The sequence below is a fragment of the Ricinus communis genome, chromosome 8, assembly GCF_019578655.1.
Source record: "Ricinus communis isolate WT05 ecotype wild-type chromosome 8, ASM1957865v1, whole genome shotgun sequence".
In the NCBI taxonomy this organism is placed as follows: Eukaryota; Viridiplantae; Streptophyta; class Magnoliopsida; order Malpighiales; family Euphorbiaceae; genus Ricinus; species Ricinus communis.
The window spans coordinates 13,529,845-13,552,424 of NC_063263.1; the positions used below are offsets into that span (position 1 = coordinate 13,529,845).

The 22,580-nt window shown below is 35.8% G+C and overlaps 4 protein-coding genes across 6 annotated transcripts; 3 read left to right on the forward strand and 1 right to left on the reverse strand.

Moving 5' to 3' along the window:
• The first annotated feature begins 102 nt into the window (after positions 1 to 102).
• On the forward strand, positions 103 to 1,066 carry LOC112533800 (WAT1-related protein At5g07050-like). The gene is made up of 4 exons (XM_025156240.1): positions 103 to 125; positions 293 to 355; positions 495 to 587; positions 799 to 1,066. The coding sequence occupies exons 1-4, from the start codon at positions 103 to 105 to the stop codon at positions 1,064 to 1,066; spliced, it is 447 nt and encodes a 148-aa protein (XP_025012008.1).
• A 766-nt stretch (positions 1,067 to 1,832) lies between these two features.
• Positions 1,833 to 4,485, forward strand: LOC112533801 (WAT1-related protein At5g07050-like). 2 transcript variants are annotated; one of them, XR_007217090.1, is made up of 7 exons: positions 1,833 to 2,450; positions 2,743 to 2,805; positions 2,909 to 3,022; positions 3,194 to 3,431; positions 3,515 to 3,673; positions 4,000 to 4,161; positions 4,270 to 4,485. XR_007217090.1 is itself a non-coding variant. In XM_025156241.2 (7 exons), the coding sequence occupies exons 1-7, from the start codon at positions 2,218 to 2,220 to the stop codon at positions 4,403 to 4,405; spliced, it is 1,095 nt and encodes a 364-aa protein (XP_025012009.1). In that variant the 5' UTR covers positions 1,833 to 2,217; the 3' UTR covers positions 4,406 to 4,485. The 2 variants fall into 2 exon arrangements, 1 of the variants encoding a protein (XP_025012009.1); XM_025156241.2 differs by having other exon boundaries at positions 4,010 to 4,161.
• A 5,319-nt stretch (positions 4,486 to 9,804) lies between these two features.
• On the forward strand, positions 9,805 to 12,393 carry LOC8270881 (WAT1-related protein At5g07050). Its single transcript, XM_015715334.3, has 7 exons — positions 9,805 to 10,122; positions 10,217 to 10,279; positions 10,372 to 10,485; positions 11,180 to 11,417; positions 11,527 to 11,685; positions 11,754 to 11,905; positions 11,994 to 12,393. The coding sequence occupies exons 1-7, from the start codon at positions 9,914 to 9,916 to the stop codon at positions 12,118 to 12,120; spliced, it is 1,062 nt and encodes a 353-aa protein (XP_015570820.3). The 5' UTR covers positions 9,805 to 9,913; the 3' UTR covers positions 12,121 to 12,393.
• Positions 12,394 to 13,588: 1,195 nt separating this feature from the next.
• Positions 13,589 to 22,224, reverse strand: LOC8270882 (beta-galactosidase). Of its 2 annotated transcripts, XM_002513013.4 has the most exons (17): positions 21,852 to 22,224; positions 21,407 to 21,646; positions 21,064 to 21,210; positions 20,708 to 20,786; positions 19,667 to 19,850; positions 19,201 to 19,266; positions 18,731 to 18,970; positions 17,902 to 18,108; positions 17,472 to 17,775; positions 16,735 to 16,894; positions 16,522 to 16,630; positions 15,939 to 16,074; positions 15,788 to 15,843; positions 15,420 to 15,716; positions 15,201 to 15,323; positions 14,246 to 14,929; positions 13,589 to 13,913 (listed from the first exon to the last, which is right to left on the reverse strand). In XM_002513013.4, the coding sequence occupies exons 1-17, from the start codon at positions 21,979 to 21,981 to the stop codon at positions 13,743 to 13,745; spliced, it is 3,333 nt and encodes a 1,110-aa protein (XP_002513059.1). In that variant the 5' UTR covers positions 21,982 to 22,224; the 3' UTR covers positions 13,589 to 13,742. The 2 variants fall into 2 exon arrangements, with proteins under 2 accessions (XP_002513059.1, XP_048233904.1); XM_048377947.1 differs by lacking the exon at positions 21,852 to 22,224 and having other exon boundaries at positions 21,064 to 21,193; positions 21,407 to 21,596.
• Between the last annotated feature and the right edge of the window lie 356 nt (positions 22,225 to 22,580).

The window sequence follows — 22,580 nt, forward strand, 5'->3', positions numbered from 1 at the left end:
GGGAAATCCTTAGTGGTCTATTAGATTTATTAATGAGTTAATTAGATTACTTCTGTTAAGAGATTAAGGATTTAGCTTAGAAATCAAGAAGAGTTTTTGGAAATGGAAGAGACGAAAGACGCAACGTTTCGAAGTGTTAGACCATATATCTTATGTACATTAGTTTCTTTAAGCATGGCGGCGTTTAGCATCATCTCCAAGGTCTGTTTAGATATGTGCTTTTTGCTTTTGGAACTCTAACCACTACTCTTCTGCTTAATCTTGTACTAATTGTTATATGTTTTTGCTGCAGGAGAAATGAAAACAGAATTAGTAGAGTGATCTGGATAAGTATATTTTTCTTGGGTCTTTTACAGTAAGTGAATTCTGAAACATTTAAAAATGAATTCTGCTAATCAGGAAGTATTCTGATTAGAGAATTGAGCAGGTCTCAGGTTCGAATAGAAAATATTGAGTCTATTTTCAAATTAAGTTCTTTAATTAATTTGGGATAGAACTCTGGGAAGAGTAACGTTCTTTGCTGCTTTTACTGGTGCCATGATCAACTTGGTTCCATCCATGACCTTTATTTTAGCAATCTTGTTCAGGTATATAATGATATCTAAATATTTTCTTTATTTTTTTAATTTCGTGGATGATGAATTAGTAGCTTTTTCAAGTCTTTTCATTCTAAGTACATTTAGCTGATCTGAAGCTTGCCATTTAGCTGCCCAGCATGTTAAAGGCATTTACTTGACACCTGAGTACATTTATATTTATTTGACAGTTCAATTGAAACTATATTCTCCATGTGTTCAGAATGGAGAAATTAGACATTGCTAAGATGAGTAGCCAAGCACAGATTGGGGGAACTGCAGTTGCATTCGGTGGTGCCACAATCATGACCCTATACAAGGGTATTATTACTGTTGTTTCATTTCATAATCACCACCATGCTCATCATCAACTTCCAAAGTCAGAAGTACTGCCAGGGAAAGATTACTTGAAGGGCTCCCTTATCCTTGTAGTTCATTGCCTTCCCCACTGCAGCATTTGTCATCTTACAGTTAATTGGGCAAACATATGAATATTATAGTATCATAACCGATAATTGAATTGACATAGTAGGAAGAGAAGGAAATTGAAGATGAATGATTCTCGTTCGTAACCTTTATAGAAATTGAAATTGATTATAACTCAACTTAAAATGTAAAAAGTTATAATTAATTATTTTTTTATCTCTATAATTATAATAAAGAAATTTAATATTAATTAATTCCTCTCCTTCCCTTTAATGAAAATTTAAAAAATTGAATTAAAAATGCATTAAAAGTGATTTCATTCTTCAAGCTGCTCCAACCAATCATCTGTCCTAAATTCCAAACAACAAACAGAAAAATCCCAAAGAATGAATGTGTGATGCAATCTCCTCTCTCAATGCTTAGAATTTAATTTGATGATTTTAGTGACATTGAAGTGGGAGATTTGTGAAAGGAGAATAATTCCACAATATAAAAGCATTTAGAGATGCTTTTTATTTTTAAGAAATATAATTAATATAAAAAAAAAAAGCATCTTAACTAATATTTAAAAAATAAAAAAAAAGTGTCTAGATCTAATAAATTTTTTATATTTTTATTCTTTTATTTTAATTTTCTCATAAGTATTAATAATTTTTATTTTTTTTTCTCTTTAGTTTTAGGGAATAGAAAATATAAAGTTAACAATATCAATTTATAAAGTGTTTAAAAACTTTTAATGTATATAGTAATTGACATTAAAATATAATAAAGTTTGACTCTCTGAACTTAAAAGAAATGCTCTAAGAATATAAACAAAGGCACACTGACAATAGAAGAACTGAAGCTAGATGATACCTAATAGCTAATGCAGGTCTTATTTAATGTTTGGAATTAATTGTGAGATTAAATAATGATGATAACAAATCTAAGAGAGTACTTTTCAAGAATAAAATCCAGTATTTAAGTTTTCATGGTGGTATCAAGATTCTTCATTTGTTATTAGAAAGGTATTTTTTTATTTTTTTTAAAAGCCCCTTTAATTTATTAAATTGTAAGAACAGTATTGTGTTAGTGACTCCTGATTACATGTTAAGAATTTAAAAGAATGCATTCCCTTAGTTTGCCATTATTACACACAAATATCCATGAATATTTATGTCAATATTCCTTATAAGAAGATTTAGCTAATTTTATCTGATCAGAAAAGGGTTGGAAAATGGAAGAGATTAGAGACTCTGTAGAAGAAGGAAAAGAAAGAAACTGGAAAGAGAAAATCCTAGGAAATCTGAAACCTTACATCTTTTGTATATTTTGTTCATTCTGCTATGCAGCATCCAACATAATTGCTAAGCTTTGTTTAGACAAAGGCATGAGTCGTTATGTTCTTGTGGTGTATGGATATGCTTTTGGGACTGTAACTACAGCAGTTCTAGCACTACTCTTCGAAAGGTTCTTTCCTTTCTCTAATATTTCTCCTTAATTGATTGGTCTAATCATTCTGCAAGAATCCTGATTTATTCGAGTCTTTTCTTCTGACCAAATAGTAGTGTAATTATAGATTGGATATAGTGCAGGTAAGGACAGGTAGCAATGGATTCCAGTGTATTGTGTTATATATGTGTACCAACAGTAGCATTTTATTTGCTTGTGTACATTAGTTTCTTGAAAACTAAAATAATAACAGGAATTGGTTTCTTCAGTTACATATGCTATTTTATTCTTAAATATTGTTACCTTGCAGGAAAGTGGAGAGCAAATTAAGTTTATCGATCTGCCTAAATATCTTCTTCTTGGGTCTTATGGGGTAGGTAGATTCTTACTGATGGCATGTCATGGCCCTTTAATTACAAGAAAGCTAAGGGTCAATTTGGATCAAATTCTGATATATTTCTTTGTAATTCCATCAGGGTCTTAGGCAGAATACTTTTCTATGATGGACTGGAGAGTACTTCACCAACCTTTGCAGCTGCAATTAACAATTTGGTTCCATCAATGACCTTTATTTTGGCAATTTTGTGCAGGTGACTTAACATACTATTGCACAGAAAGATTTTCTTTCTTATAGTTTTCCCTTTTGAATGAATGAGGCATGTTCTCACTTCAGCTTTTTTATTTAAAACAATGTTTAATTGATAATAAAGTAATTTTCTTGTAATGATACTTTATTTGAGAATCAATTGTTCTGTGATTAGGATGGAAAAATTATACTTTGAGAAGCTCAGCAGCCAAACAAAGACTGCAGGAACTATAGTTGCACTTGGTGGTGCTACGCTCATGACCCTATTCAAGGGTGCTACTGTGATTTCAATGCATGCCCTCCACACCCATCAACAGGCTGCAACAAAACAACTCTTATATAGGCACTTGACAAAGGGCTCCGTCTTGCTTATTTTTCAGTGCCTTGTCACAGCAGCATACTACATCTTACAGGTGAGAAATTACACTAGATATTAGGAATTGTAGGATATGCAAAGCTTCATTTTTAAGTTGTAAGAATATTAAGTGCGATGCAGGCGAAAACAGTGAAAAGGTATCCGGCTCCTTTTACTCTTACCACATTGACAAGCCTATCAGGCACTCTAATTGCAACAGTCGTAGCAGCAATTCTTGATCACAAAGCTTCATCATGGAAATTGTCTTTGGACATCACTCTTGTTGCTCCACTTTATTGTGTAAGTCTAACATCATCCTGCACTTGCTAAAATAAAATGTTATTGATACTCCCAGCACCATGCAAGGATCCAATTTTACCAGTGAATCCTTTTCTTAGCCTTCCTATTTCTTATAAACATATATTCTTTTTGTCTTATAGCAAAAATGTAATAAATAAATAGCATTACATTATGAATGAACTTAATCAAGATAGTCGGTGCATATTTCCATTCGGTTAAAAGTTTAATAATTAAGTCATGATTCTCTTCCTTCCTGTATAATCAAATAAAATAAAAAGAAAAAGAAACGAAACAGATTGTACTGCTAAATTATAAAATAGTTTCAGAATTTTGCAGGGGATTATGATCATGGGAATTGTTACTTATATTCAAACTCTAGTAGTGCGAGTAAGAGGTCCAGTTTTCGTGACGGCATTTAGACCTCTCATTACAGTGATTGTAGCTATTATGGGACTGCTCATTTTAGGGGAGGCATTGCACTTGGGAGGGTATGTTAATGTGTTTCTTTGTTCTTTTAAATTATTCAGCTTTCTTGAATCCAAGTTAGAAAATAAATTTGAATTGATATCATCTCTTTTAATTATGATATGTTTCAGGATAATTGGAGCTACAATGATAGTTATGGGGTTGTATGCAATTCTGTGGGGAAAGCAAGTAGAGAAAAGCAAAAAGTTGGTGCAGCCTGCAAGACCTGAACAAGGAATTGAGATTAAATCAGAAATGTTAACATGACACTTGTTTCTGTTTTTCCTCTTCTTTCTATGAGTTTAAGAGAAGTACTTATCAACCATTGATTTTTTTTTTTTATTGTATTTCTTAGTTTTAAATTTTCCTATTGCCCACTAATTAGGCTCACTTTCTAGTATATTCGATCTTTGATATGTAAATGAGAAAAATATTCATGCCATATTCAACTTCTGTTAAAGACCAACAGAAGAAAGAGTTACCCAGTCAAATAAACAAGAACCAAAGAGTAAAGGGACTAGCAGCATGGCCTCAAGTCTGTACAGCTTTCAGCTGTACAGACAACTCATCACAGGCCTGGCAGAAAGGAAAAAGGGAGCAATCTTTCTTCCCTAAGGAAGAAAGGTCGCTTCAACCCATCCAAGATCAGAAAAATGAACGTTAGCATAAACATAGGAGCTAAACTGGTAGCTTAAGGACCGTTACAAAGCTCAACCATGTATATAACAAAGCATACTCATTTGTAATACTCAGAATTCATACTGTAAAGAAATCATCATTGTACAAATATATTTCACATGGTATCAGAGCAGGTTTAACCTGTCATCATCTACCCCCCTCTTAAACACAGAATCAAACATTCAAAATGGCTCACAATGACACCACAAAAATCACCAATATTGTGCTAAGAGGTAGCCAAAATTATTTTGAGTGGTCAAAGTCTATTTACATCGGTCTCAACTGTAGAAAGAAATTGGGTTTCATTACTGGAAGTCAAAAGAAACCAAGACCAGTAAATCTAGAGGATCCAATAGAGGAAGAATCGGAAAAAATGGAGGAGTGGCAAACGACTGACCATCTGGTCATTTCAATGATCACCAACACTATGGAAACACAAATTTCTCGACTCTGTATTTTAATGGATTCATCACAAGCAATTTGGGAAAAGATGAAGGGTCTCTACGGGCACCAAAATAATTTTGTCCATTTTTTCAGGCTCAAACAAGAGCTCTCTCAAATCACATAAGGAACCAAAAATTCATCAGAATATGTAATAGAAGTCTTAACAAGATGGGAAGAATTGCAGAGTTACTTACCCCAAACAAACAACCCCGAAGAATTACAACGAAGGGAAGAACAAGACCTTGTTTATACGTACCTAGGGGGTTTAGATTCCAGCTACGAAGGTTTGCGATCGCAAATCCTTCTCTCAAACAACCTACCAAAAATCGACGCGGTCATGGCCTCTATCCAACAGGATGAGACCCGACGCGCTACCATGAACAGCAACTCTACCGAAGGATCAGAAAATCAGGCCCTTCTTGCTCAACACTCGAACCAAATGGGCACGTAGCGCATACGGGGAGCGCCTGCTCCTGCCGAAAGGTGCGACCACTACCGAAGGCAGGGTCACACCCACGACAGGTGCTAGCACCTTCACCCGAACCTGCGCCCGTCTCATGGCCGAGGAGATCGAGGGAGTTACGTGAACAGTCAAAACGAGGGCGGAGGAAGAAGAGAAAGGGGAGAAAAGCAATTTGGGGGCGTCTGCCAGACAAACCCTAGAAATGATGAAAAATATGAAGAAAGGGTTCGGGGCGACGTGGGAAGCCAGCTGCATGGGTCGAATCCGTGGCTTGGAGCGGGTAAGCTTAAGCAACCCGAGCCCACAGACTTCAGCCTAGCCAGTTGGCCCATACAGAGTAATTCAGCCCAGCCCACCTTAACTCAACCCGACTCGACCTGACTCGATCCACCCGGTTGGTTAAATTCGAATCCAACCCAGTTTTCCCAACCGACCCGACCCGACTTAACAGAAAATTTGCAACTCTCCCAGCTTATTTCTCAGCTCCAATCCCTCATCAATCAACAGCAATCCCGTGGGCCAGGTTCAATTTCTAACTCTCAAAGTCATTTTACTAATTTTCACTCTCACGATTGGATTATTAATTCAGAAGCTACCGATCACATGACATGGGACCCTACAAAGCTTCACTCTTTTGTCCCAATAGAGTCTCAGCATGTTATTGTTGCCAATGGTGGCCAGGCTCCGATTTCTAGTAGTGGCACCTCTACTCTGCTTAATAAAACTATTCCTGATATTTTATTACTACCTGATTTCAAATCAAATTTATTATCTGTTCGCAAAATCATGCTTTATTTAAATTGTAATGTCATCTTCTCACCGAGTTCAATCATGTTTCAGGATCGTATCACAGGGAAGATGATTGGTGAGGGATACTGTCAAAATGGACTCTACTACCTTCAAGACCCCATCAGACAATGTCTTGCATCGACGAACCCAGTCGATTAAAGGATGCTGATGCATCGGCGGCTCGGCCATCCATCCGACCCAGTTTTAAACAAGCTTTTTCCTTCCAAATTAAAATTCCGTTGTTGTGATATTTGCAAATTTTCCAAACATACATGATTACCCTTTCCTTTATCTTCAAGTACTTCTGAAAACTTATTTGAATTAATTCACTCTGATGTTTGGGGCCCGGCCCCTGTCACTTCTTATGCTCATTTTCGTTATTTTGTCACATTTATTGATGATTATTCTTGCACTACTTGGCTTTACTTATTAAAAGGAAAAAAATGAAGTCTTTACCTGCTTTCAAAATTTCTTCAATTTTATTCACAATCAATATAATGCCAAAATTAAAATTTTTCGTTCTGACAATGGCAAAGAATTTGTTAACAAAAACCTTTCTGAATTTTTTACCAGCAAAGGTATTCTCCATCAGACTACATGTGTGAATACTCCCGAACAAAATGGAGTTGCAGAATAAAAAAACAGGCACCTCCTTGAAGTCACACGTACTTTACTCTTTCAACACAATGTACCCAATATTTTTTGGTCAGATGTCCTCCTAACCGCCACATACCTCATCAATCGCCTACCTAGTGTCCAGGTAAGAAACCTCAGTCCTCTTGAAATCCTCAAAAATTGCAAAATCGATCTTGGTCACCTCCGCGTCTTTGGTTGTACTAACTTTGTTCATATTAAAAGACAGCATAAACTCGATAGAAGCTCCGTCAAAACCCTATTCTTAGGTTACTCATCTGAAAAAAAGGGGTATAAGTGTTATGACCCCATCACTCACAAAACCTACTTCTCTCGGGACGTTTCCTTTGCTGAACATGAACCCTACTATCCCCATGATCCAGTCAGCACCCCTACACCTCATCATTTGTTATTTCCATCTAATATTTCCTTTTTTGACAGTTCAGCACATGACACTTACCTCGAGGGGGAGTCTGTTCCCAACTCTCTGGCAATTTCTTCAGGGGGAGATACTGCTAATGAGCCTTAAGAAGAAATTGCCTTACACAGATCCACTCGAACTATCAGACCTCCTATCAGGTTAAGGGACTATGTGTCCCATGAAGTATCATATCCTATCCAAAATTTTGTTACTTATAAGACCATATCAAATCAGTATAAAGCTTATCTAGGAAGTATCACTAAGCATATCGAACCTACCTCCTTTTATGAAGCTAACACCAACCCCTATTAGTGTAAGGCTATGGAGGAGAAACTTCAGGCCCTAGAACGAAATGACACATAGGATCTTACTGTCTCGCCACCTAATAAAAAACCCATAGGATGTAAATTGGTATATAAAGTAAAATATAAGCATGATGGAACCATAGAGAGATTTAAGGCTAGGTTAGTAGCAAAAGGATTCACCCAAACCTATGGGGTCGACTACCAGGAAACCTTTGCTCCTGTAGCAAAAATGAGTACAGTCCGTATTTTGTTATCTGTTGCCACTAATTCAGGATGGAGCCTATTCCAAATGGACGTCAAAAATGTCTTTCTTCAAGGCTCTCTAGAAGAATAAGTCTACATGACTCCTCCTCCCAGTTACAAGACTACCGTTGATCACTCTCTGGTATGTAAGCTAAAAAAGGCAATCTACGGATTGAAACAATCTCCAAGAGTATGGTACGCCAAGCTAAGCCATTTTCTTCTAAAAATTAATTTTCATAAATGCTCTTGTGATTCCTCTATGTTTGTAAAGCATACCCACACGAGCACCATTATTATTCTAGTATATGTTGATGACATCATCATAACAGGCAACAACAACCAAGAGATTGAAAAAGTAAAACTGAAGTTAAAAAGGGAATTTGACATTAAAGATCTCGGTCAACTGACTTACTTCCTTGAAATAGAAATAACCAAATCACATAAAGGCATATTTATGTCCCAAAGAAAGTACGTCCTTGACTTACTAAGGGAAACTGGAAAAATAGGAGCCAAACCTATAAATACCCCCATAGAAACAAAAACTAGCTCAATCTAGAAGATGGTAACTCGCTAAGCAACATAGGTCACTATCAACGCCTAGTAGGAAAATTGATTTATTTAACTGTCACAAGGCCAAATATCACTTATACTGTAAGCACAGTCAGCCAGTTTATGCATGCTTCTCGTACCTCTCACTTAGATGCTATTGATAGAATCCTCAGATACCTTAAAGGCACTTCCGGCCAAGGAATTTGGATGAAAAATAATAATAATACTAATACTATTGTTGGTTTCTCTGATGCAGATTGGGCAGGAAGTTGTGACAGAAAATCAACTTCAGGATTCTGCACCTTTGTAGGAGGAAACCTAGTAACTTGGAAAAGTAAAAAACAGTCTGTAACCGTAAGATCCAGTGCAGAAGCAGAATATCGAGCCATGGCTTCAACCGCTAGTGAGCTCATTTGGATCAAACAAGTACTAACCGTCATGAAAATAGAATGCACAGGACCTATGAAGATGTATTGTGATAATCAGGCAGCTAGACACATCGCATCAAATCCAGTCTTCCATGAATGAGCTAAACATATAGAGGTTGACTGTCACTTCATAAGAGAAAAGGTTCAATCTGGAGAAATTGAAACCCCATTCGTCAGAAGCAACAAACAACTAGCAGACATACTTACAAAAGCGCTTGACAAAGTTCAGCATCAAAATTTTCTTAGCAAGATGGGTTCTATCAATCTTTTTGAACCCAATTTGAGGGGGAGTGTTAAAGACTAACAGAAAAAAGAGTTACCCAGTCAAATAAACAAGAACCAAAGGGTAAAGCTAGCAGCATGGCCTCAGGTCTGTACAGCTCTTAGCTGTACAGACAACTCATCACAGGCCTGGCAGAAAGGAAAAAGGGAGCTAAGGAAGAAAGGTCGCTTCAACCTATCCAAGATCAGAAAAATAAACGTTAACATAGAGCTAAACTGGTAGCTTAAGGACCGTTACAAAGCTCAACCATATATATAATAAAACATACTCATTTGTAATACTCAGAATTCATACTGTAAAGAAATCATCATTGTACAAATATATTTCACAACTTCTTCTCTTACCTAACAGCCCTCAAAATTAAAAAGCATCCTAATCATAAAAGCACTTACCTTGCAAAAGTTTCTCTTAGTGGTTCCTTGCCGCTAATCTGGTTATAAGTGGGCATTCAGATTCGCACCAACTGCATCCATGTCCAATTGCTTATAATCAAATAAGACACAGCCTAATAGTGTCTATTCTCTTGAATAGGATAAAGAATGGAAGTTCAGGAAACTGGAAAGAAACAGTATCATTTAGAAAGGCTGAAACCATATCTCTTGAGTATATTTACATCTTTTTGTCAGGCTGGATTCAACATAATCACTAAGGTTTGCTTAGAAAATGGCATGAGTCGTTTTGTCCTTGCTGCCTATGGATTTGCTATCGCAGCTGTAATTACATCTCTTCTTACACTGCTTTTTCAAAGGTTTGCTTCTTATTCCTCTTCTTCTTCTTCTTGCTATTTGCTACTGATTATACTACACCAACAGTTCAAATGAAAAACAATACCTATCTTGCAGGAACAAAGTAAGAAAGCTCACTGTACCAATCTGCCTAAATATCTCCCTGCTGGGTTTGCTAGGGTGACTAGATCATCTAACTAAATTAATGGATGAGAGTAATAAGTTGGTTCATTGTTATGATATTTCATTTCTTTGTTTCTGCAACTTTTCAGAGTTTCAGGTAAAATAATGCTCTTCACTGCTCTGGGATACACTTCTGCAGCTTTTGCAGCTGCCTTGATGAACTTAGCTCCACCAATGACCTTTCTTTTGGCAACTGTATGCAGGTAGTTAATAAACAGTCCAAATGGACCCTGTCAGTACATAAATAATACAAGTAGCTGAAATTTGGCGACGAATTCCTACGAATTTGGTAAAGAAGAAAATAGCATCAGTAATGTTACTGCGACCCGATAATGTCACAATATTTCTTTTAGTTAATTCAATCAATGAAATACGTAGAATTGATTGATTTCATTATTCTTAGATTGCATAATCTTTCAATCCAACCGAAGTTTAAAAATATAATTGTTATAAGATTTTACGAGTGTAAACTTCATTATTATTAAATCGTCACTAAAGGTTCATACCTCATAGAGTGCAAATTTTACTTCGTCACTAAAATATCACATCTATGATTTAAATTTCTTGTAGTGGATTTACTTTAAAAGAAAAGTATATAAAATGTTCCTTGGAGAGATAATGATATAAATAGTCCTTAAACTTTACATTTAGTTTCATTTTGATTATAAAATTTAAATTTATTTTATTTCAATCATTCAATTTTATTTATATTTCGATTTAATCACTTTACAAACAAAAAATTAATATGTAAAATAAATAGCCAATAAAAAAGAGTAACTAAAATAGAAAAAAATGGCATGTCAATTTTTTTAAAAGAAATTTTGAAAGAAATGCTATGTAAACTAAGAAGAAAGTATGTTTCTTTGAGAATTATTTCAAACTTCTTGTGTGTTAAAGGATGGAGAAGTTAGACATTGCCAAGCTAAGTGGCCAAGCGAAAATTGGAGGAACTGCACTTGCATTTGGTGGAGCCACACTCATGACCCTGTACAAGGGTATCACTGTGTTTTCAATACATTCTCCCCACGATCATCAAAATGCTGCATCAAAAGCTTTTTCAGATAAGAACTTGATGAAGGGTTCCCTCTTGCTTGTTGCCCAAAGCTTTATATCAGCAGTATACTTCATCTTACAGGTGATTGACTGATACTGGAAAATACAACTCATTCATGAACGTAACTAAGAGCACTAGTGTTTGAACTTAATTTTTTTCTTGAAAATATTAATTGATTATAGTTATGCAGACCAAAACAATAAAAGGATATCCAGCTCCTTTAGCTCTTACCGCATTAACAAGATTAGCAGCGACTCTAGTTGCAACAGTTATAGCAGTAATTATAGACCATGAAGCTTCAGCGTGGAGATTGTCTTGGGACATCACTCTTCTTGCTCCACTCTATAATGTAAGTTAATAATATGGTTTTCAGCTACTAAATTTAGCACAGTGATTAACGTTTCTAAACTGTTTCAGGGCATTATGATTCTTGGACTCACAGTTTATGTACAAACAGTGGTGATACAGTGCAAAGGTCCGGTCTTTATGATAGCGTTAAGGCCACTCACAGTAATAATTGTGGCCCCCATGGGACTGCTAATTTTAGGCGAGGCATTGCAGCTGGGAGGGTATGTTTTCTTTATTCTTCGTGTTTCTTTTTTCCTTTTTAAAATTTTTATTTATCTCATTTACTGCTTGTCAATCTTATTTTTCCAGGATAATTGGGGCTATACTGATAGTAATTGGGTCGTATGCAATTTTATGGGGAAAGAAAGTAGAGGAAAAGAGGTCTATGGAGCCTCCAATATGTGAACAAGATGTGGAGATTAAATCAGAAAAGTAAAGCTGACACTTGTTTAATTACATCAATTTGGAGCATATATGAAGCTTATTTCTACCTCTCCTTTTTCTTTCACTCAGCTTAAAACATTAGTAAGCAGAAATATATATTTAGCAATCTTGCCTGAACTGGTACACAATTAGATATCAGTACACAATCCAAAGCAATAATCGTATACTTGATCTTTGATATGTAAAACAAGAATATATTTATCCATCGAATGGTATAAGAATTACATCCAAGCTATGTAACTGAGAAAGTGAACAAATCCTGAAATTGAGTTCTCAAATTAGCACTTCTGAACTTAGTCTCGTAGAAGATGCATATCTCAACTTAAACAAAGTTTTATATTTAAATCTCTTTCCCTTATTTGTAATGATAAAAAACTCTCTGACAAGTACTCCTAATTATAGAACAATGTAAGCTTGATTTTATTTTCTACCCACCAAAATGGTGGCCAGTACTTCGGTCATAGAGTCAATAATAGCATTAAGAAATTCTTCTCTTTCAATTCATTAATGAACAAGCCATTTTCACATTTTATAAGGATATAGAAATTAGATATTACCAAGTTGAGTGGCCGAACAAAGAGTGGAGCAAGAATACTTTCACTTGGAGGTGCCATGCTCAGACCCTATACAAGGGTATCACTATGTTTTCATTTCAGCGCACTGCCACAGTCATCAAACTGCTAAGTCAAAAGTATTCCTGGACAGAAATATGATAAAGGGCTCCATCATGCTTCTTCTTCAAACCCTTTCAATATCAACATTCTTCATTTTACAGGTGACCAAAACCAAAAAATGAGAATTTCTTTTGGCCCATCATCTACAAAGCTAATGTTTTCAAGTAGAACAATCTCAGGGACTCTGATTGATATAATAGCAGCAGCAATTCTAGATCATAAAGTTTCATGATGGACATCGTCCTGAAATATTACTCATGTGGCTCCTCTTTATGGTGCAAGTTAAACATATAAAGTTTTTCCTGCTCGATTAAAATCATACCAGTACCAAGACAAGAAAATATAATCATCGTGGACGTCAGGACTCTTAACCCCACCCGTGTTTCCTGCAGTACTGTCTTTCTCCAGGGACTACTAATGTAAAGATCAGTTGATGAAATAGTTGACAGTTCTTACAGGGAATTATGGCATTTGGTATTAACTTATGGGCAAGCTCTGGGAGTAAGAAAAAGGGGTCGCGACAGCATTGGGCACGCTCTCAACTGTAGTCGTACTTATTATGCCACTGTTCATTTTAGGCAAGGCACTGGGCGTATGTTACTATCATTAGATCAGATTTACTGAAACCAATTTAAAGGAAAAAAAAGATTCCAGTTTTGTCATGCTTTTCTTTCTTTTTCAGGATAGTTGAAGCTACACTGTTAGAAATTGGCAGAGGGAAAACCTTTTGAAGCCTGTAATCTGTGAGCAAGATATTGAGATAAAAGCAGTAAGGTAACACTGTCATTGTTACAGGGGCAAACGTCACCATCTTCATAATATTAAAGGATTCAAATCGTTTGAATTGAATTATTTTTAAGGAAGACTTGATGTCCAGCACAACATCTTATACATGTACAGACATGTCAATAACTAAGCAAGGAAACACAAGGAAATGCGCCTAGTTTTGATGTTCGGGTTCGTAGATCCGCAGGCCAGAGGTTGCTGCTGTTATTGGACATAACCTGATAGAAAAGGAGTATGGCACAGCAGGAACCAGATATTTTTCGTGGACACAGGGTGACCAGCTATCATCTCCACCTATACCCATATGTTTGTGATCAAGATGAACCTGCAATTCGAACACAGAAACTGAGAAATGCAAGAGAAGCTTAGTAATCAACCTACTTCTACTGCATAAAGTATACTTATGCTTTGGTAACCTAGATGATATCCAACCTTTTTCCAGCCATTACCACACCTATACAACAATTCTGAGCAATACAAAGAAAACGATAAGCTTTTAGGGCATTTCACCAAGTGCATGCGCATATGAGCGTGTAGATATGCGTAGCTACTGGTGGCCATAACCCACCTTAGAATTTCAAAGACATTTTAGATTCACTAACAAAAAGTCAATTTACATAAAGAGAAACAATATAAACATCAGTGGTAAGAAATTACCTCAATGTCATTTCCTCGAACAAGTTCTTTATTGTGTCTTGCCCGGTGAAGTTCCCTCGTAGAATAGTAACTAACACTCATTTGCATAGGTGGAGAATTGCCATGCATTGACGCAAAAATTCCTTTTCCTTCTTTGTTCTGAAATGTCACCCATCTAACATCTGCCCTACCAGAGCATTCCCCAGGAACAATATAAGGAACATGCATGTCACATACATTCTTCTCATAGATCCCAACATGGGATGCAGCTTTCCTATCTGGATAACATTCAAATGGCCCTTTTCCATACCATCTAACATGGTCCACAGATTCTACCAAGTGAAACTCAACTCCAACACGAGGCAAAGGCGGAAGATCAGAACTTGGACTTACATTGCACTCAATAATCAAGTCCCCAGAGCCAAAAATCTCATAAATTATATCTACTTCAAACAAAGCTTGCTTGCTAGATTGAGAGGAATCATCCTCATCTCTTGGAACACCAATATATACTGCCTTTATTTTCACAAGATGATCGGTTTTCTCCTGTATGGAACAGCTTTTTGTGAGAAATTCAAGGTTATCAATGCGAGCTGCTTTCCATCTAGAGTAATAACTATTTTCCTCTCCCCCTTTATCATTATCTGTAGGTGCTCGCCAGAAGCATGGGAGTATGCCTTTATTCATAATGGTAACTCCTTCAACCTGCCACATATATGGAGAACACAGTTTTAGTAATGATGTGTGAGCAAGGAATAATAGTAAGAAATCTGCTATATACGCCATGAAAAGAAACTAATTCTAGTAATCCAAGTAATTCAATTCAACCCTGAGGTCGGCAGGAAACTTAATGAGTTGATATTTCTTGCTGAATTAGCAAGCCAATCCTATGTTCTGTGTTACTGAAACAATTAAGTATATGCCTCTAAGCTTCACTGCAAGACCAAAACAAAAAATTTGACATGATTTAAGGTACCTTCCAGCTTTCAACGGTTCCCGTTTGAATGTTCAATGTTATTTCCCAAAATGTCTGCTGGCTGACTCTAACTGTATCCCCTAGAATTTCACTAGACAGTGTAGCATCTGTAGCTTTGATTACCTGGAAGCCAATGCCATTGGTAAATCAGAAAGGAGCGTTGCAAATCTACTAGTACATAACTAAAGTCCCACATATATATAAAGGAACAGCAATTACATGTGGTATGATCTCTTTTCTTGAAGGCAACTGCACTTGAGTAGAAGAAATAACATGACCAGTTTCAACCCATGGTGTTGAATGCAAAAGTTTAGCTGTGACTGTTAAAAAGATCTCTCCTGAATATGAAGCCCATAGAGGATACCATGGACCTGACTCCAATTCTATATCATAACTACTTTGGGGTTTCATCAATGGAAGAGATAGAATTCCAGAGCCAAGTTGATGTCCATCACCATGGGCAGCCCAACTAAACTCCAATCCTTGTGTTGTTTCGAAAAAGTAAGTGTTGGTTATCTGCAAATTAAAAGTCAAACTAAATGTAATATTGATCAAACTAAGCAAGAAATAATCAAACATGTAAGTACCTTAAGTGTGCTTCCTTTGAGCGAGACCTTTATCGGTTGATATACATACTTGACCTCTGAAAACAAGCACCAATTGCCATGATTTATTACTCAAATGGATTGAGATCTAGGAAAGCTACACAATAGTATCGTAAATACGGCATTAAGTTACCATGTAATGCAGGATGCGGACTTCGATCTGGCCATGTAAGACCATTCAGACAGAAGTTCAAATCATTAGGGGTATCCCCAAAGTCACCTCCATATGCCCAATATTTACTACCATCTGTATTTTCCTTCAACAGCCCCTACAGGAAAAATTGAAAACTCAAGTAAAGCTTGTTATGCAACTTTTACCAATGGTTGATGGGCCTCAGGTGATGTTTCATGTTTGCACTCTCATGTTGTAAATTTACCAGCACAATGCACATATCTGAACCATCCACTTGCATACATGACACAAACACAACACAACCACTTGAACACACAAGAGCACGGACTATAGGCCTGCATATAATACAATTTGAATTAACCATGTTGTATACAGTATACTAACCTCTTCAAAATTAGATTTTGTATCACAGAAAATGAAACACAAAAGATTGTCAAAGGAAGTTGAAGTTACAGCACAGACCTTTATGTAATGTCAAACACTAGAATAAATATTTTTTAGTGACCTAAGATGGCATGGAGCTCAAACTTCTACATGATGTTGATCATCAACCATATTGTTGAAGAACTTCAAGGATTCTAACCTGATCAACCCAGTCCCAAATGAAGCCTCCTTGGAGACCAAATGTGCTGTCAATTGCTTCCCAATATTCACATATATTCCCACTGCTGTTTCCCATTGCATGTGAATACCTGCCATTTGGACACCATAAGGACCCTAATGACAACAGAAAACAACAGTAGAAGTTTTTACAAATTACTTCTTGAATGTAATAGGCTAGGAAAAAGTAACATACTCGCACAATATCAAAGGGCGTAATTCTGTTGGATCATTTGCAATCTTCACTATGTCCCAAACACGCATATACATGGGGCATACGATGTCCGTAGATGGAGTTCTGGATCCACCTCCTTCATAGTGCACTAATCGAGAGGTATCCTTTCCACGAATCCAACCTAAATAAATGACTCCAAAACAATTAATGATGGGAAGTATAAAAGGGGTTAAAGAGAAAACAGATGGATAAAACTATCTTTTTGACTTTTCCTTAAAACAACAAAAAGGTAGTAACAACAATATCCAGCATTTGGGAAAAAGGTTTGCTGATAAGCTCGCCTTTTTTCACTAGTATATAGTCCACAAAGCCAAATTTTTGATATATTTTTGATAAATAGTGAATCTCATAGATTGCTAATAAAAGTCTTTTGCTCCCTAAAGATTGTTATATCATTTTGACTTATTCAACCTACATAGTGCAGGTTTCCTATTCCAAGTTGCTTCAAAAGATAATGGCTCAAAGGTACAAACAAAGCATAATTTGTATACAGTTAAACATAATGACTATTTGCACATGAAAACTAATATCTTGATCCTGGGGACTAAAGAATTCAGCATCCAAGAAATATTATGCTAAACAGAAACAAAACAGAACATAACAATCAGCATATAATTTAAATTGTATAAGTTCTGGGATTTCTGTAAGTTGCTTCCATCACACCCAAGTTTAGGATTTAAACAAAACATAAGTTATACCAGCTGCAGCAGAATGATTAGGTCCATATGAGGCCTCATTTCCTAAGGACCAAGAAATAATGCATGCATGATTTTTGTCTCTTTCCACCATCCCTATCACACGATCAATCATTGCTATAGCCCAACTCTGTTCTGAAGTAGGATGCTTTATATGTCCAGACAGATGAAAACCATGTGTCTCGATGTTGGCTTCATCAATCATGTACATGCCAAAAAGATCACATAACTCATACCAACGAGGATGCTGAGGGTAATGACTGTTTCTCACAGCATTGATGTTGTTTTGCTTCATCAGAACCAGATCCTGTAAGCAAAAGAATAATAAAATGTCTTCCACATATATGTAAAGAAAGAAAAAAGAAAAATATAATTAAATAAAAGACCCCGCATGCAGAGATCATAACCAAGGAGAGCAAGAGCAGAGGGTTACCTTAATCATGCAGGATTCAATGTTTGTCTTCCCAATACGGGGATGATGTTCATGTCTGTTCACGCCTCTTATTATAACTGGCTGACCATTAACAAGCAGCTGTTTAGGTGCCTTGGATACTTGTCTGATGCCTACTAGGCATGACTCACAGTCAACCACATGGCCAAAAGCATCTTTGAGGGTGAGAACAAGAATATACAGGTTTGGCTGCAAACAACAGAAATAAACAATAAAATTCATAAAGGGAATAGGAAAACTTACATATGTATAGTTAATTCAAACAAAATAAAGGCAAAAGTCCTACCAATTAATATCAAAATTTCTAGACTTAACATGAAATTTTAAAACTTAAATGGAACATGATGAAAAGCATACTATGCCATTAATCACCATTTACAGCTAGGAAGAACAATGTGTGGGGTGCTATTTCCTTGGTTATTTATGAAATACAGGGAAAACTTTAACAGTTCTGAAAACTACAGGATCCTCTCTAGAAGGGATGAATCATCAGCTGGTTTCAAATCTCCGATTCCAAGGTCTTTCCCATGGGTTGCAATGGAAGCTTGGATCTTAGACAGTTAATAAAGTATTTATATTCAGCTGATTTATGGTTAACAAGAGGAATAATGTTTTGATTATAGTATTCCATAAGTTTAAGCAGACAGTCAAGAGCTAAAATGGAAGAAGACAGGCTTAACAGAATCTCAAAGTAAACAACTAAACTAGAACTACAAAAAACAAAGAAGAAGCATTACTGTGGGATGAAGTGTGTATAGATTGCACCGCCATTAAAATTAGTAAAGAACCCAAATGAAATGAGGTTGCTTACTTGCTCTGCAGACCAAAGCTTTGGCTTTTCTACTTTGCCCACCAGCACATACCCAAGAAATCCTAGAATTGCATCGAAGGACGGATTAATCTTTATGTCAGCCACTTGTGATGAAAGTAGATTAGCAGCTCCATCACTGTTATACCAGCTCTCAGTATCATATAACGCAGCTTCTATGACAAAGTTATCAAGAATCTTGTCTTTAGGCATTTCTTGAGAGCTATCTAATTTGACTTCAACCTGGATGTTACATTGAAAAAACAAATTCAAAATATTATCTGAAAATCAGAAAATTCTAATATTAAGCGCATATATGAGAGAAAAATTATACTGTCAATTCCATGTTTACTCAAAAGATACAATGATGAAAATAAATAACATGCACCATTGTCCAGTCAGGAGAGGGTAGCAAGGAGTGTACTTCCTAAATATGTTACTCTTTTAATTATTATGGTACCAATAATGCTAACCTCTATTTCTGCAGAAGCAAAATCCTCGGCTAGGTTTGATTTGAAAAAGTAGTCCACAATAAATACCTGCATATTGATTATGTTTATCAAGTATACTCTCAAAAACAAGAAACAAATTCTCAACATAAAATGATAGGAAGAAAAAAAGAGAGAAATTTAAGGGCAAAAAACTCTTGGAAAAATATAATTGTTGATATACAACATCTTAGATCTAACACATGTAAACAATACACTAGATCTAACACATGTAAACAATACACTAACTTTCAGGCAACAGTGCAAGTTAGATATCAACAGGGTGTATATAGGACTTTTGTTTCTTCAGGATTTGACCCTGAAAACAAGATGCCTTCAATAGTTTGAACCTTCTGAACAGAATAATCTTCATTTGCATCCCTGCCTAAATATTAAGAATTTGAGAAATTAACCACTATATAGTACTGTCAGTTATGAAGTAAATAAAAACCTGTGGCTTGGCAAGAAGAAGCACATCACGGTGGATGCCAGATAACCACCAATGATCTTGATCTTCAAGGTAAGACCCATCACTCCATCTAATAACTTGAACAGCCAGAACATTGCTTTTTCCAGAATCGCACGAGTAACAGTATTCTGTTATTTCAAACTCAGCAGGTAGCCTACTGTCCTGACTGAGCTAACGCAATAGCATAATGTTAGTTAATAGATCAGATATTAGAACTTTTATCACATTGAACATGGCTAACTACAGTTAAACAATGATTGCATAGCACCAGTCCACCACACCACATAATCAAATGACTGTTTGCATTTACTATCAAAGAAGAAGAAAAATATGCTCCTTAGAAAAATGGTGTCTGGCAAATAAATCTCATCCTTCCGATCACAACTGTCTAAGCATTTTTCTTATTTCATTTTTTCTTCTTAACAGGTCAAATTAGAATTTCGAACAAAAAATAGCATGATAGAACCCTCAAAATATCCATAAACTGGAGACAACATTATTTTTCCTCATGGTCCCGCTGAAACACAATCTGGCAACTTTAGTGATAATCTTATCTTTCAGCAGTTTTACATGAAGTGCCATAAAGCCTCAAACTACAATTAATTAATATAATGATCAGTTGCAATTAGAAATCTAGTTTTTTATTATTTTCCTTCATAAACTCTAAAGCATGCTGGCATGTCAAAGGTACTGATTTTCTCATAACAATGTGAATTTTCTGCAAGAATTTACATGGTATACATAAGTTCAATCAATCACAATGCACTCCTTTTTGAACTAGTCCCGTCCTACTCAAAGAAGAATGCTGATTTATATAATTAGATGATACAGATGGAGAATAAGAAAATTACATGTATGTGCAAAGAAAGAGAGAGAATATTGAAAGAAAAACTCATGTAACCTCCATAAGTTAATTATTGCATTAATTCATTACCAACCACCACCATTCAACCTCTCCCAAAAACAAGAAGAGCAAAAGCAAGAGAGAGGGAGAAGAGAGAGAGAGGTCTATGTATTGCTTACCTATACCCCACAGGGACCCCATTTACCCAAGCACAGAATGCAGAATCAACAGCTTCAAAGTGCAACAAAATCCGGCGACCTGTCAAACGGCAATTAATGACGCATAAAGTAACAGAAAAGTTTAGAGGAGAATGTCCATATCACACTTGGGCAGTAATTGATGGAAAATCTATCCAACTATTATTTCTTTTTCTGCTTTTGTGTTAAGCTTGTTTATTTTTTTTAGTAAATGATTATGAACTGCCCAATTTGATTTGGGTGATATTAATCAGCAGTTCTACCAGTGACATAGTTAACACTATGCAAAAAGAACAAAGAGAATGTGTAGACATAAAGATGAAGAAAATAGATTGTACCCTGCCATTCTTTAGGAATCTGGAAGTATGTTCTATAGCAGCCAGTAGGATTATCCTCAGGAACATATGGAGGATCAAGTGGAAATGGATAAACCACATTTGTATAAATGGGCCGATCAAATCCATGCATCTGCCAATTTGAAGGAACTGTTGCAGTGAGGGAGATTGAAAGGTAATGTTAAAAAAGGGAGCAAATTTGAGCACATTATTAATGACACTATCAAGCTCAAAAGAAACAAGAAAATAATTAAAGATTATCCAGTAACTCATAGATATCGTTCAGTAGTTCAAAACTGAGCTGAGAAAAGGGAGGATGAGTAAATATGAGAAAGAGAGCAATTACCCGGTAAAGTTTGCCACTCGAAGTCCTGAAATGCGGGCTCATAAAATTTTATAGGAACTTTGGTAGGACTGGGAGCCAAGAAGAATTTCCAAAAGCCAGACATAGACTTGACAAAAGGCAAGTCCTTAACCCAAAAAGCAGCACAGTCAAGAGCTGCTTTAACAGCATCATCATTCCAAACAGCAGACTTGGATACCAACACATCCACTTTATTGCGCTGATACCAGTATCTAAGAGATCCTATTGGTACAAAAAGAAAAACAAATGATAAATGATCAATGCAAACAGAAATATGCGCTTGGAACAATCAAAAACTACAAAATAAACAAAATCAAATCAATAGTACATATCAAATCCCAGTTGAGATAAGAACCCAGTTGCTTAAATCCTCGAATCAATCTAAAGAATTAAACACAAGTTTTACTTAAATGAATAAAGATTGTACCTTCAACAGACTCATGACAGTGTAAAGTGACATGAGGTTCTCTTTTTCTCCATTTAATAAAAGATGGATCCTCCCAAACTTTATGTCCAGTTTCTAATGGAGAGACCATGTTTGCGGCTAAAGAAGCCATTCCACTTTATAATCAGATAATAATTGTACACACGCTCAATCAAAACCAAGAATCGAACACCAACGATCAAGGATTAATTACACGCACAGAAACATGATCAGCGTAAATGCGAGTAATTGTACATACGAGAGCGAGAGAGAGTGAAGCAATGAGCTGACCAGTGAAGCGTTTAAAGTGAAAGTGACGAAGCAATCAGTGGATATGAATAACGCCAGTTACAAGAAAGGTCAAACTTTCTACCATTTTTATTTTTATGTTTATCTCCACAAAATATCGTCATTTTTTCAGATTCTGAGGTGTTTTTTTTTTCTTCTGTTTTGGGGTAATTTTGGAAATGATAGCCACGTCAGATTTTCAATTCAAGCGGGCTCACGTGCAAGAATTTGGAAAATCCACGTGGGAGAAGTTCTCATTTTATATTATTATGGTCTAATTATAATTTAAATTTTAAATTTTACATTTTTTAATAATTTTGTCAATTTATTTTAATAATTTTAAAATAAATACTCATTCTTTTAATTTATTTTAAAAAATAATTTTTAATAACAATTTTTAAAATTTAACAGTAAAAGAATAACGTAAAAAAATTAATTCTACTT